Below are 14,321 nucleotides of genomic sequence, written 5' to 3'. Positions count from 1 at the left end.
ATTTACCGAGGACTCAGGGATGCCCAGGGCTCACCAGACAGCCCTGTTCCTCTCTCCTGCTGCATTCTGGGAAACATCACAGAGGCCATTCAAACCCTGGCTTTGGGGGCTGGAGGGGACTAGATGTCTCAGAGATACTGAGTGATTTTCTAGTCTTCACCATATCCTTGCCCCTCAGGGTCATGTGTCCCCACAGCTGCGCCCCAGCCTCCTCTCACGAGCTCAGTCAACGTGCTCAAGCTGCCAGAGTTCAAGATTTTATTTTAAAACAATAGTAAACAATTTGATTTTTCTTATGTCAAACCACCTCACACTTGGCTTGTCTCAGGCCAAAAGTAAAAAACAAAAATAAGAAGGGAAGGAAAGGAAAATGTGGACACTGACCAACCTTCCCCAGAAATAGGCCCCTGGTCCTGGCATCTGGAATGGCTTTGGACACTGTCTTTAACAAATGAGAAAAGAAAGCACCAAAATATTGTGCTTCAGCAGCAGATTAGGAACCTCCACAAAGAAAAGGCAGGGTGGGGTGAGGGGGGATTCGAACACAGGTCCCAAGCAGCCTGGTTCAGTTCTAGAAGCTTCCGAGTCTGGAAGCATCTCTCCTCCACTCCATTTGAAACTCCATTTCAAAGCGACTTTGAGACTGGGAGGAGCCATCCTCCGAGCTGGGCAGTGGGGCTCTGTAAGCCCCCACACCCAACACAGGCTCGGGGCGACTCGAGCAGGTTCCCAGCAGCTCGGAGCCAGGCAGGGAAGGACAATGAATGTTCAGAGCACAGAGGAGAGGGAGGGGCCGGGCCAGCAGGCACCCACGGGCCCCCTCCTCTCACCGGCTCCTGGTTCCTCTGCATTTTGTTCAGGTGGAGATGAAGGCGAACCGCTACCAGATGGCAGGACAGAAAAGAGCTGTAAACAGCTTGGGTTTGCTCACCCACATGTGCAGGCTCTTTTGTCAGAAAGGGACCACTGTCTTGGGGACAGGGGACCAGAGAAAGCCCTTGTGGTGCAGGGTCAATGTGGACAGAACACAACAGCAGCCGCCAGATGCGCGCGCTCTCTGGGCCCGGCCCCCACACAGGAAACACTGAACGAGGTTCTGGAATGGCATTGGCGGCAGGGAGGGTGTGGCGTGCTCCCTCCTCCGGGGCCCCCAGGCCACCTCTTGGGCCCAGGGAGAGAGGATCTGCCCCCTGGGGCCCGGACCAAGGGCCTGGGAAGCTGACCTGGGCCCCTCCGTACATAGGGCAGCCACCGCAGAGCAGGCTCTTCCGGCCCCATCTCCAAAATCCCGTTTGCTTTTGACAAAACCAAAAAATAAATAGTTTGTATTTTTCACGCCACCTGGATTTCCTGGCCCTGGGACCCAGGGGTGCAAGCCCTCCTTCTCTACCCCACGCCCTGGTGCCCAAGCCAAGGGCACTTTCCGCCCGACCGGGAGCTGGCAGCGCAGCGAGAGTCTCAGGCCGTGAGGTCCCCTGGCAGCAGGCCCTTCAGGGTCCTGGTTGAGGGGCTGGCTCAGCCCTTTGGTCCACCTTGTTCATTAAAATTAAAATAAGAAAAAAAAAAAGGCTCCACTTGGTGACTTGGATCTGTAGAGGTCTCTGCCTTGTCCCTCTGTCTGTCATTCCATCCATCCTGCAAGGCGCATCGTGCAGGCCAGATCTGGAGGTTGGACCCGGCCACACTCACCGGTCACTGCAATTTGGTCCCCAGCTTGCGTTGTCTGTTCCTGCAAAATGGGGGTGGGTGTCAGATGAGGGGACTCCTGGTATTCAGTGACCCACCCCCTCAGCTGTCCCCTCCCTACCCACAGTCCCATCAAAATCAATGAATGTCCACCCCACCCCACCCTGGTAGCCCTAGTGTTTGGCTTGAGCTGGGACAATCAGAGCTCCTGCCCTGGGACCTGGGACTTGGGCCACAGAGAGGGGCAACATCTCTGGCTGAGCCTGTATTGCAAGTGCCTCAGCTCTGGAGTCCAGGTGCAGAGCCAAGAGGCCTGGGCAGGGGTGGCGGCCAGGATGACAGAAGAGAGGTGAGACGGACCTGGCTGGATTCCAATAATCACGGGGAGTTCCCACTCATGGATAAGCCAGCAGTTGTGCTATCAACCCAAGCAGATCAGAAGATAGTGACTTCTCCGTCTGGGATGTATGTAAGCAAAGGTTGGAGAACTATTGATGGAGGTTAGAGATTGGATCTGAGTATCTGATTTGGGGGTGGGGCTACATCCACAATGAGATCAGGAACCTGAGGGAAGCAGGGATAGTCCCACTTCCTGGAGAGCCTGGCTGAGGCTCAGAAAGGAGGTTGGGGCTCGTCTAGAGTCCCAGCTGAAATTCAGAAACCTAACTGCACCCACAGATCCTGTGTGACGCCCCCAGCCTCATCCCAGGGCTGGCCTCCTTGTTCCCTGGGCTCCAGCCACACCTGCCTCTGTTTGGTGGACTCACCAAGCTTTGTCCTACCTCAGAAGCTTTGCACACACTTTTCCCTATGCTGAGGGCACTCCCTGCCAAACCCCAACTTCACCAGGCCTGCTCCCGTTCCAGTCAGGTTTACCTCACCTGTCACCTGGCCCAACCACCCCACCCCAACATCACATTCCTGTCACAAGCTCTCAAGCCCAAGGTGCTGATCACACAAGTAGATGCCTCATTCCTCATGTCTCCCTCTGCCAGCCACTGCCTTCACTCTGTGCCCACCCCCAGCACACAGCCTGGCACAGACCAGGTATGCCTGGAAATTTTGGTAAAGAAGGCATGTGGTAACCAGCTGGGCAGGGCAGCACCTGGAGGTATGGGGCAGGCAGGGCAGGGCCACTCTGGGAGCTAGGTGGAGAGCCTGGGCCAGCTGGGGCCTTCCGCCAATAATGGGATTGCCTGCCCTAACCCCCTCAAATCCCCTTTCCTCACGGATCCAGGGCTTTAGCCTTAAGTTCATTAAGATAATTTGAACCATGATGTACTGGCACATTTTCTGGCTGCTGCGACTCCCTACCCCGTCCCATGTTCCCTCTCACCAGGAGCCCAGTATTCCTCAGGAAGCCTCCCAGGCTTACACTGAAGCCCAACCTCACCTCAGCTCCCCTCTGAACCTGGGGAGAAGCCAGGCCTTCCCCACCCCAGCTGGCACCCCACCCAGGATTTGGGGTGAGTGGAGAGGAGAGTTGAGTCAGAAGGCTCCAAAACTAGATTCACCCTGACTTGCTGTGCAACCACGGGCGCCCCTCACTGCCCCTAGGATCACCCCCCATAAGGAAGTGTCTGGACTAAGCAGTCCCAAGGCAGGGTCCACACACAGGCACCCTGGGAACCTTGGCTGCCCCGTTCTCCGGTTCTGAAGCATGGCTCTGGGCCAAAACAGCCTGGGGTTCCAGCCCAGCTCCCACACCCACAATCTGCAAGTCCTTGGTCAAGTGACTCCTCTCCTCTCTGAGCCCCAGTTTTCTCATCTGTAAGATGGGGTCCAGGGGAGGATTTCATGAGGTGGTATAAGAAGAGTGCTTAGGCAAGTGCCTGGCCCTTGGGGAGCCTTGCAAAAATGGGGGCAGAGCTTCCCTAGGGCTACCCAGTAACTGCTGTCCCCTGGACTCACCTGGCTTCTGCCCGGGTTACTGTGTACTCAAACCAGAGTACGTTGGGAATGAGGCTCGTGTCGCGGATTAGGAAGAACTCAGAGACAGGCCTGGGGAGACAGACACCCAGAAAGTCAGGACCGTATCAGGGCATGAGTCTGTGCCCCAACCAGTGCCTGGGCCAGGGGTGCTCCCTCCTCTGAGCACTCAGTCTTTGCCTGGCCTGTGACCCCAGGGCCACTGAGAGACCCAGACATGTCACCCATGTGACACTCAGGCAGGGATACTGCCCCACGGTATACACAGCCCAGAAGGACTCGGACTGCTTTCTAAGTCCCTCAGAGGCTAGGCAAGGACCGAGGCCAGTACCTTGGTTTCTGGGCTGAGGAAACCCCTGGGGGAGGTGGAAGCCAGGCAAGCGGGGCCGGCAGCCTTATGCCCACCAGAGGCCTGGGCACTAGGGCCTCCCAGGGAGACAGGGTCAGGGCGCATGGGTCCTCCCCTTCTGCAAGAGGGGATAGGAGCCATGATGTCTGGGAATGTGGGGGGAGCGGGGACAGCAACAGGGGCAGGAGACAGTTACCAGGCTGCTATCCTAGGAAACAGTGGGGTGAGGACCTCCTGGGTGAAGACGAACCAGGCAATGGCCATGAGGCCTCCAGCAATGCCCCCATAGAGGACCTGGCTCCAGGTGTGATACAGCAGGTAGACCCTGGGCCAAAGACAGGGAAGTTCATGAGAGCCAGCCAGAGACAGGCCTGCACAATCCCCCCCACCCACCCAAATGCATGCACATGGGGAGACATACACAGACAGGACAGACTCATGCGACCACACGGACTCAGATCTACTTTCACAAGGAGGTGGGGATTTGGACCCCAACAACTGCTCCCCTAACTCTATAAGTGAAAGGATGGCTCGGCTGAGATTTGCCTTTCTGTCTAGCCCTTGAACTCAGAATTTGTCTGCAAGGGGCTCCTCCAGGACACTGGGAACAGATGGCTGATGTATAGGTGTCCCCGGAACCATGGGCCCAGCCAAGAGGAGAGAGCAAGGACTGGGCTGGAAGGGGCAGCTGGAGCCATGTCCCTTTAAAATGAGACAACAGGGACCCCCTTCTCAGCCTTGCCCTACAGAGTCCGGGACTTGGGTCCATAGTGGGGGCCACTAGGGACCAAGAATCCAGCAAGACCCCAGTGGGCCAGGTGTGGGGCGGGGGCTCTCCTCCCCTCTGTACCTGCTGTAGGAGACTAGAAAGGCCATGGTGAGGAGCCCCAGGGAGAGCACGTGCCTCCAGAGCAAGTCCAGGAATCTGGCGTTGTTCGTTTGGTGCATTCTGGGAAAACAAGCCTGTCAGATGGCCTCAGTCCACAGCCCGGAGCCAAGGCCTCCCAGAAGCCCCAGCCCCATCCACATGCTCCCTAGGCATCTTCTGCCTTGTCTACAGCTCCTCCCACCCCCAGGAGAGGCCAGGCTCCAAGGGGTATCCAAAGGGCTAGCAGTGAGTCCCTGGCAGAGCCCAGCCTGGGCCAGTTCAGGGACACCCCAGCTAGGGCAGAAGCTCACCTTAAATACAGGAAAAGGAAGGAATAGACGGAGAAGAACCACATAAACTGGGAATGGCTGGAGGGCATCCCGTATTTGGTGCCCACTCCCATGTGGGGGCCTAGGAGAGAGAGAGCAGAGCATGATGGGAAGAGGCAGGCCTCCCAGCAATGCCCCCACCTGGGGGACCCCCTCAGATGGCCACGGCCTGGGCCCTACCTCCACAGGGCCGTGGCTCCTGGATGACGTGTTTGATCAGCCAGTTGACCCCCTCATTCAGTGCCAGGCCCCCGAGGAACGAGATCTGCCAGGGAGATGTGTGGTCAGCAGGGCCGCTGTATGTCTTCTGGTCACCACCCAGCCCAAAGACCGTGGCCTCTGACTAAATCTCCCAGCCCAACTAGAGAACAACCTGGAACCAGCCAGGAGGCTCCACACACCTCAAGAAGGGTGGAGGCATGGGAGGGAATGCAAAGCCCCTGGGATGGACTGGGGTGGCCCCTCCTCCCTGGGGTGGGAGCGCTGGGGAACAGCGGGGCCGGGGGGCGGCAGACAGACTCACTCACCGTGTGCAGCTCCCTCTTGAATATGATGAGGGTCACAAAACCAACAATGATAAATATGGGACTGAGGCTCAGGTAGGCAAGGAGGTGGCCAGAGAGATCACCTGGGCAAGATAAGGAGCACAGGATGAAGACAGAGCATGGCCATCGAAGAGGGCCCAGCCCCCAGCAAGGCAAGCAGGACCTGAGTCAGAGAGGCTGTCCCAGCTGGGCCCAGAATGCAGGACCAGGCAGCTGTGGACGCCTCAGTGCACCAGCTGACCACTCCACCTCAGGTATGGGCACAGCGTGTCTGGGTCTGTTTACTGAGCCCTCAGGTTCACAGATCGTGAGGTTAAAGCAGGTGCCTTGACTGTCCCCATTCTATAGATGAAAAGACTGAGTCGCACAGGGGTAGCATGACTTGTTCAAAGTCACACAGCCAGAATGAGGTGGGATCTGACTAAAATCCAGGTCTCTGGCCTGGTCCAGGTACTATACCCATCACTCCGCTAAGCAGAAATCTAAACCATCCTTGGTCTGTACCAGGAGACAGCCCAGAGGGACACAGGTGTCTCCGGAACGCAGTGCTGCGCTGAGGCTGCCCCAGCTAAGCCCTAGGGCTCCGGTGGAACCTGGTATTCTCTGGACATCATAGAAACATGGACCTACACTGCAAACCCTGACAGGGACCAAGGCCAGGGGCAAAGAGAAGGTTGCACTGCCCACTATGGCCACCTGTTGCAGTAACAGCTTCTCACCATCCCCCTACTGGCAAAAAATTAGCTACCTATTGAATATCTGCTTTTTATCCACCAACAGGCCCGGGAGGGAGACAGTGTGAGGACCACGAGCCCCTTTGAGAGGTGAGGACCCTGAAGCCAACAGACGAGAGCCACTTACCCCCTTGCTCAAGGGCAGAATCCAAAGGCCGCCCTCGTCATCTGAGACAGGGCAGTTATGTGGCCACTCAGGTCAGAGGGCATGGTTCAGTTCCTGTGTCAGCACTTGCTGGCTACATGACCTCAGGCAAGGACTTTACCTCCCTTAGACTCAGCTCTCTCACCCATGAAATGGAAATCTTACTACCCACCTCCTATAGTTGTGGGAGCTTTGGTGTGACCAGGCCTGTGACACACCCAGCTCAGTCCCTGACACCCAAGATACTACCATGTTGGGAGAACCCAGCGTGGGAAATGGTGCCACCATGAGCCTGGCAGCAGGAAGGTGCCCACACAGGACTGAGCCTAGGTTCCAGGCTGAAGAAATGGGCACACACCTGGCCTCACTCACACTCACACCTACCCAGGGTAGGGCTGACTGAACTGGCCTGGGAGAGCAGGCCAGCAACACAGGTCCAAGTGTGGGTGCAGCCATAAGCCCGCTGGATGACACTGGGTGAGGCCCTTCCCTTTTCTGGGTCTCTGTCTCCTCATCCAGACAATAGCTCCTTCCAACCCAGAGATTCTGGGTCTCTCAGCTGCCCAGCTGATGCCCAGAGCACTGGGTCATGAGGACAGGAAGTAGCTGGTACCCCTAAACCTTTGGCCATTTCCATGGCCTATCCCACTGCAAGGCACTACCCTTGGGACTTCCTGCAGATGCTGTTGGCCACTCTGGCTTCACCATTTCTCTGATCGAAGCCCCTCTGGATAAGTCCCACCTCAGCCCTGCTCATCAGGCCCTGCAGTCCTGGCCCTGCTTCCCTCCCACCCTCTGCTCCAGTTCCAGGGAGCAAAGTCTAGTTCGCTGAAAGCACTGTGCTCTGTCCTACTTCTGGACCTTTGCACACACTGTTTCCCCCACCCGGGATGCTGTCTAGGTTAACGCAACATAAATTAAGTACCCATCACAGCGGGGAAAAAAAAAAAAAAAAGACACATTCCTGCCATTGCCCAGCTCTCAGAATCTATAACCGGGGCACCATTCTTGACACCACTCGTAAATGCAGATATCCGGCCAGTGGCCAGTGTCTGTCTCGCCCTTTCCATGGGAGGCTCCATGAGTGCAGGGATAGGATCTCTACACTCCACTCAATCCCTCAAGTCCAGCACAGTGCCTGGCACTTAACTGGGCTCAAAAATTATGTTAAATGATTGGAGAATGGATGAAGGAAGCAAGGGTCAGTGTGATGAAGCGTGCAGAGGAAATGTGCAGGGATTCACAGAAGAGTTAGCACACGACTAGACCTCAGGGGAGGCCCCCAGGCTGAGCCAGGTCTCTCCTCCAGGTACCCACAGTCCCTGCAAAGGGTCCCTCATCACAGCCTGAGTCATGCTGCTCACATCTGCCAGATTCCTTCTCCTCGCCATGAGAACCCGAGAAGCTACTCCCAGGCCAGGGAGGGGAAATCATGAAGGTGCTGAGGCCTTAGGCAAGTCCCTTCCCCCGCCCAGGCCTTGGTTTCTCTCCTGTAAAGTGAGTTTTTCACAGTCCGAGAGTCCCAGAGATTATCGGCCTGTTCACCATTCTAAATACAGAGTAAGCCCAGGGCCTAGCATTCAGGAGGCGCTCAGTGGATATCAGCTGAAAGACAGTGAATGGTGGGCGGGCAGGCAGGCAGGCAGACGGTAAGGCCACCCCTTCCCCAGTATAACCCACAACACCTAGGGTCAAAGTTCCCTGGCATCCAGCCCTGGGGCCCTCAATAGAGCCAGGTTCTCACATCTCTGCCTATAAGAGCAGCATGAGCAGACCCTTCCAGGAGCAACCAGAGCTCAATGAGGGGGCCCCCAGCCTCACCCAACACCCAACCATCTTACCCAGAGATGGCAGGGTGAGCTTGAGAGGGTCCTGGGAAGGTGGGATCTTGTTAACTGCAGTTATTTATTGAATGCTTACTGTATGCCAGGCACTGCACTCAGCATTTCTCACACCTCCTGTTTTCGATTCTCACACCACCACTAGAAGGGAGGCACTGTGATTAGTTCCACTTTAGAGAGGCACAGAGAGGTGAAGTCACTTGCACAAGGCCTCAGCCTGAACTCTGACCCCAAGGCCCAAGCTCTGCACCACTCTACTAGACCGCCTCCAGAAAGGTCACTACAGGAACTCCCAGATGGAAAACCCTGCGCTTCTACGAATGTGTCTGATGGGAAGCTCCAGAAGTCAACATCCCGGGGGCTGCCTGGCCTCGATTTGCACACTCCTAGCAATGGGGATCTCTTTCTCACAGACAGCCCAGAAGCACTGTTCGAAGGAAACAGGCACTCCCTTCATGCCTGGGATAGAGTCTGGCCTCTCTGGCTCCAGGAAGGCCGGCAAGAAAGGCTCAGGTCCAGGCTAGTGATCCTTTCCCGCTTCACACAGACCCTCACCCCATTACAACCCACCCGAGCCCCTGGACCCGGCGGAGCTCCCGGGTCGCGCAGCCGCAGAGTACGCGAGCGAACCGCTCAACGATTTCGCCCAGCTCATCGCCGCACCACTGCGCCTGCGCGGCGCGCGCGCCGGCCGAACCCCTCCATGGCTCACTATTTGACAGTTCCCACCCCGGTCCCGCGGCGCCCCCTCCGCGGGCTTGCGCCGGCCGGAGGGCCCGGGGCTGACAGGCTGGCCCCAGGAAGGCGTCCTCGGGGCTGGGGTCACCTTTTACCTGCAGGATATTCGACGTGGGTGAGGGTCACCGGCCGCCATGAAGCGGGGAGCGAGCACTGTCCGTCCGCTGCCATCTTACCCGGAGACCGGGCTTCGCCGAGCAGCCAATGGGGAGCCAGGGGGGCGGTGGCCCTGACCTATCACGCCAGGGAGACGCCACGCACCCAATCGGAGGCCGATACAGGTAGCGACGCAGCCATTCAGCGTGCAGGCCGTGGGGCTGGCCCGTGCGTCGAATTGGAAAGCAGGGCCCCTCGGAGCCTGCGAGCCGGCCAAGCCGGTGCCCAATCTGGGGTGAGCGCAGGTAGATGTCTGGCCAATCAGAGAAGAGGAGGGGTTTAGCACACAACAGAGAGCAGAATAGCCAATCAGAAGGTGAGACCGGCTCGCGGTGTGGGCAGGGCAGGCCAATCAGATGTTAGCTTCGGGGGCGTGTTGAACTTTGGTGGGAGCTTTGGTTTGGCGGAGACCTGAGCCGAGTGCAGGCTTCCTCTGTACCGGGAGCCCGTCGGGGGTCTGCGGGACCTGGGCGCCCATTAGAGCTCGTCCTCGAAGCGGGGAGGCGGCCTCGGCATGATAGGGTCTGAACCCACTTTCAGTTATGAGTAAACTGAGGGCAGAGACCCAGAAGGGACTTGTTTTCCTTTTCCCTTTGCTGACCGGCAACAGAGCAAGTCTCAAAACGGACCACCTTTCTTCGGGGGCGAAGCGCACAGTTGGCGCCCCAAATGCTTTATGGAATGGAAGCTTAACTGGTGCTAAGAGTGGAAGCTTAATTGAAATTAAGAAAGACTCTGTCCCTCATTTCATTCAATTAGCACGTTTATTGATTCAGTCATATTTATGCTGCTTAATGAATCATCTTGGGAGCATTTTAAATGAGAGGCTGGTTTTCCGCCTACACCTCAGTTTTCCCAAAACATTCCTCTCAGTGTCCTACAAGGCCTTGTGTAAACAGCCACACCTTACCACCCACGCCCCTTTTTCCCACCGCCACTGTCTCTCTGGCTAGACTTCAGTACTTACAGTCCAGGTAAAGTGTCCTGGCCCCACTTGTATCCTAGCTTTTGCACATGCTGTTCTGGCTGCCTGGAATGCATCACCTCTCTGCCCTGCTTTGCTTGGCCAAGTCTGTCTCAGGTGTCTGTTCTCCCTGAGAGGTTTCCATGGCCAGGAGGGGGGCCTCCCCTGGGCTCTCACAGTTGCATCTCCTCTCCTACTTCAGTGCTGACCTCACTGGACTGTGATTGGTTCCTTGTCTGTCTCTCCGTTGAACAACTTTTCGAGGACTTCACGCAGCACTACAATCAGCTTGTAGAAAATGGGGCCCAAGTTGATCCAGTAGATCTGAGTTGGAGCCTGGGAGTCTACATTCTTATGTCTTCTGGGGTTCTGAGATCAGTGGTTCCAGCCACAACTGGAGAAGACCCGGGCAACATGAAGACAGAGCCTGTTATGTATTGAAGATGGGCCCAGACCGATGCTAGAACAAACACCTGATAGACAGCAAAAGTGCTTATGAGAAGTGAGAATACAGCAGAGAATTCCACTGACCAGAGTGGCTCACTCTGTGAGTCTGCCAGGCAGCTGGAGTCAGTACCATGGGCTGGGCTGAAAGGGCTGGGGGGATGATGGTGGCTCAAAACCCACTAGCAAGCCAGGAGGTCCCAGCCCCCCCACAACTGTACACAGCTACCCACCCAGTCCAACCTGGGCTTGTCTGGGTCAGCTGGCCCCACTCCCCTGTCACCTGCCCTCAGCTACCTCAGGCACTGCCATTATTAGCCTCTGACAGGCAGGATGTGTGAGGAGTGGGCTGTGAGTTTCCCAGAATAGTCACCTGGGACGGAGCAGCCATCCCTGGTTAGAAGCCATTTCACAGATGAGCAAATCGGCCTGAGAGGCCAAGCCCTTGAAATCCAGGCCTATCTGACTCCAGAGTCCTCTCACCTCAGGGGGAAATGTTCTGTAAAAAGTGATGAGGGTGAGGAACTGCAAAATGAGAAGGAGTTATCTGGGGTGCGGTTGCCCTGGCAGAGGGATGAAACAGCACAGGATGAAATGGGCAAGAAAGAGGCAGGGGTAAGGTGCTGGGAGTGTGGGGATCGGCAGGGGCCTGGCCTCCCAAAACTTTGAGGGCCCACTACTGGTGAGTACAGAGGGGAGCTTGAAAGATGGTTTAGTTATTTGGTTTGCTTTTGCTTTTGCAACAAATTCAAATATAACATTCATACAGGAAAATCCAGAAATCAAATGTGTATAGCTTGATGAAGCTTCACAAACTAAACAAGCCTGTGTAAGCAGCACCCCAGATCAAGACCCAGAGCCCCAGAAGCTCCTGACACCCCCTCTAGGCTAAGATGACCACCATCCCAGCTTCTAACACTATACGTTAGGTTGGTCTGATCTGCATACTTCCTGTAAGCAGAATCCTACTGTATGTACTTTTTGCGTGTGTCTCCTTTCACTAGCATTATGTTTGTGAAATTTTTGACCATGCTGTGGCCTCTAGTTGTAATTCACTCTTGCTGTTAGTATTCCATGGTGTAAACACATCATAGTTTATTTTCCATTCAACTTTTGATAGATATTGGGATGTTTCCAGGTCTGGGGTTTTAGGAATAGGGCTGCTAGGAACATCTTAGTGCATACCTTTGGTGTACGCATAGATGCTTTTCCGATGGAGATGTGCCATTGCAGGGTCCCACAAGATGGCAAAGATGACAGTTCAGACCTGCCGTGTAGACGAGGAGCTGGGTGGTGCAGGCATGAATGCTGTGAGGAGACCCCTGGGAGGCTGCAAGAGCCACTCGTCTCCTCCGTGAGCTGACGGGTGGACCAGTGATGCACCTGGTATCACTCAGCATCCTGGGATGTGCTCCATCCTTAGTCACTCGTGTTATCTCCACTACAAGCTGCGAGGCAGCTCTTAATGTGCCCACTTTGTAGCTGAGGACAGTAAGGCTCTGGGTGTCCCACCTCAGAGCCTGACTGTCACCTGGCTAGTGTGTGGCAGAGTCAGGGTTGAATCCAGGTCTACCTGATAGGCAGGACCACCTTCTGAACCACCCTGCATCCCATCAACCAAACTGCAGGCTGCCTCCTCCCACTGTCCGGAGGAGTCCTCAGACAAGCCCCAGCTGTCCCAGGCAGGGCCGGCCTTTCACTTTGACCTCTCCTCTGGCAGGGAGTTCACAGACAGGGCGGCCCCCAGATTAGAGGCACGAAGTCTAAGTCTGTGCACCACACCCCAGCCACACAGGCTTGTGCTCAGAGTCCTGAGGAAACTCTTCCCTTCTCTAGGGGTGGTTCCCCGAAATGTGTCAGCTGCCACCCCCTAGATTAGAAGTTCATTCATTCACTTCAGGGACTATTTGAGCGCCTCAGTGGTGCCAGACCATGTGTATGTGTCAGTGATGAAGAGAGAAAGGTGGGGAGGAGGAAGGACGCTGCCTTGGAGAATCTCCCATTCCCATGGGGGTCATGTTGCTCCTGGATCCCAAAGATGCCAGTAAGAAAGACAGACGATCTCAAAGTAGGAGTGACAGTTTTGGCTTCAAAACCTCTGAGAGGAGCCACTCATGGTCTGTGTGTCAGAATAGAAGCTTCTGGAAGTCAGGGCCTAGAGTTCCAAACATCATGGGGCCAAGTCTTCGAGACACATTGGCTCAATCCCGTGGGCCGCAAGTGCCTGTGGTTTGTGGCATGTGCTGACTGCCATGGTGTAAATACTCTTTTGTGGCCACTTTCTAGCCACCACCATGGTGGTTCTGAACAAGCAGTTAGGGAGAGATGCAGTCAGCAGATGGGGTGGGAGCCGGCGCCAGCGCACTCTGCCGCTGCCTGTGCGGCATCTGGCACAGTGCTTGGCACACAGTAGGTGCACAGGAAATACAAACGAATGATCCTTCTTCGACTGTCCTGTTGCATTTGTCTGTGCACCCTGGGAGCCATTTCTATTGTGATTGAAAGGACTGTTTACTGAGCAATTGATGTGAACCACATCGTGGGCCAGAGACAACACCATGGATCTTATCCTCCACAACCCACCCCGCTTCACGCTGCATGAGAATCAGCCTCGTGGGTGATGGGGCAGAAGCCCTACAGCTGTTTGTGGCCCAATGTAAACTCAAACAACTCCAAGGTGAAGGACATCGGGCATGGATAGAGCGTTGGGCGGGACTCAGGAGACATGAATGTCCATCCTGGGGCTGCCAGAAACTACTGTATGCACTGGGGAGGTCATCCTCCCCTCTCAATTTCCCTCTCATCAACAAGGGGGCTGGAATCAGTTACCCACTGCTGTGTAACAAGCCAGCCCAAAGCCTAGTGCCTTAAGACCATCACCATTTTTTAAAATTTTATCTATCTATCTATCTATCTATCTATCTTCCCTTAACGGAGGTGCTGGGAATTGAACCCAGGACCTCGTGCACACCAGGCACACATTCTGCCTCTGAGTTAATTATACCCCCACCCTAGACCATCACAATTTTATTGTTCAAGATCTGCCACTTGGCAGAGCTCAATTCAGCTGGGTCACTCATGCAGCTGGTGACTTGACTGGGCCTGTACAGTCCAAGGGGCCTCCCTCAAATCTGGCACTTAGGTGGGGCTGCTGGCCAGGGTGCCACATTCTCCTCCACGTGGCTTCCCCAGCAGAGTAGCCAAGGTTTTCATGGCTACAAACACTCTGCAAGAGGGCAAGTCCCAGTGCACCAGGGCTCACCAAGCCTCTGCTTGCATCACATCACTCTTGTCCCACTGGCCAAAGCAGGTCACATGGCCAAGGTCAGAGCTGACATGGGACAGAACTATACAAGGACATGGATTCCAAGAGGCATGATTGTTGGGGCTGTGATTCTAATAGTCCACTGTCCGCCACAGAAATAAATGGGCCAGGATTCCCCTGAGGGCCTTCCCAGCTCTGTCTCTGGGATTCTGAGCTTCCTGGGAGTTGTTATGCTAGAAAGGACGTGCTCAAAGACTGATTTGGGGTCAGGGGGGTGTCTTAAAGACCCAGGAGACAGCTCAAAGGTTCTCCTGCTTGTCAAATATGT

The 14,321-nt window shown here is 55.6% G+C and overlaps 1 protein-coding gene across 2 annotated transcripts; it reads right to left on the bottom strand.

The window, feature by feature from the left end:
• Nucleotides 1-244: 244 nt before the first annotated feature.
• Nucleotides 245-9,372, bottom strand: DOLPP1 (dolichyldiphosphatase 1). Of its 2 annotated transcripts, XM_031450663.2 has the most exons (8): nucleotides 9,260-9,372; nucleotides 5,689-5,789; nucleotides 5,342-5,426; nucleotides 5,144-5,243; nucleotides 4,815-4,913; nucleotides 4,161-4,289; nucleotides 3,598-3,687; nucleotides 245-1,729 (listed from the first exon to the last, which is right to left on the bottom strand). In XM_031450663.2, the coding sequence occupies exons 1-8, from the start codon at nucleotides 9,333-9,335 to the stop codon at nucleotides 1,693-1,695; spliced, it is 717 nt and encodes a 238-aa protein (XP_031306523.1). In that variant the 5' UTR covers nucleotides 9,336-9,372; the 3' UTR covers nucleotides 245-1,692. The 2 variants fall into 2 exon arrangements, with proteins under 2 accessions (XP_031306523.1, XP_031306524.1); XM_031450664.2 differs by lacking the exon at nucleotides 4,815-4,913.
• Between the last annotated feature and the right edge of the window lie 4,949 nt (nucleotides 9,373-14,321).

This window comes from Camelus dromedarius, chromosome 10 (assembly GCF_036321535.1).
Source record: "Camelus dromedarius isolate mCamDro1 chromosome 10, mCamDro1.pat, whole genome shotgun sequence".
In the NCBI taxonomy this organism is placed as follows: Eukaryota; Metazoa; Chordata; class Mammalia; order Artiodactyla; family Camelidae; genus Camelus; species Camelus dromedarius.
Note: the sequence above shows the minus strand (reverse complement) of the source record. Positions and strands in the feature narration are given on the sequence as shown.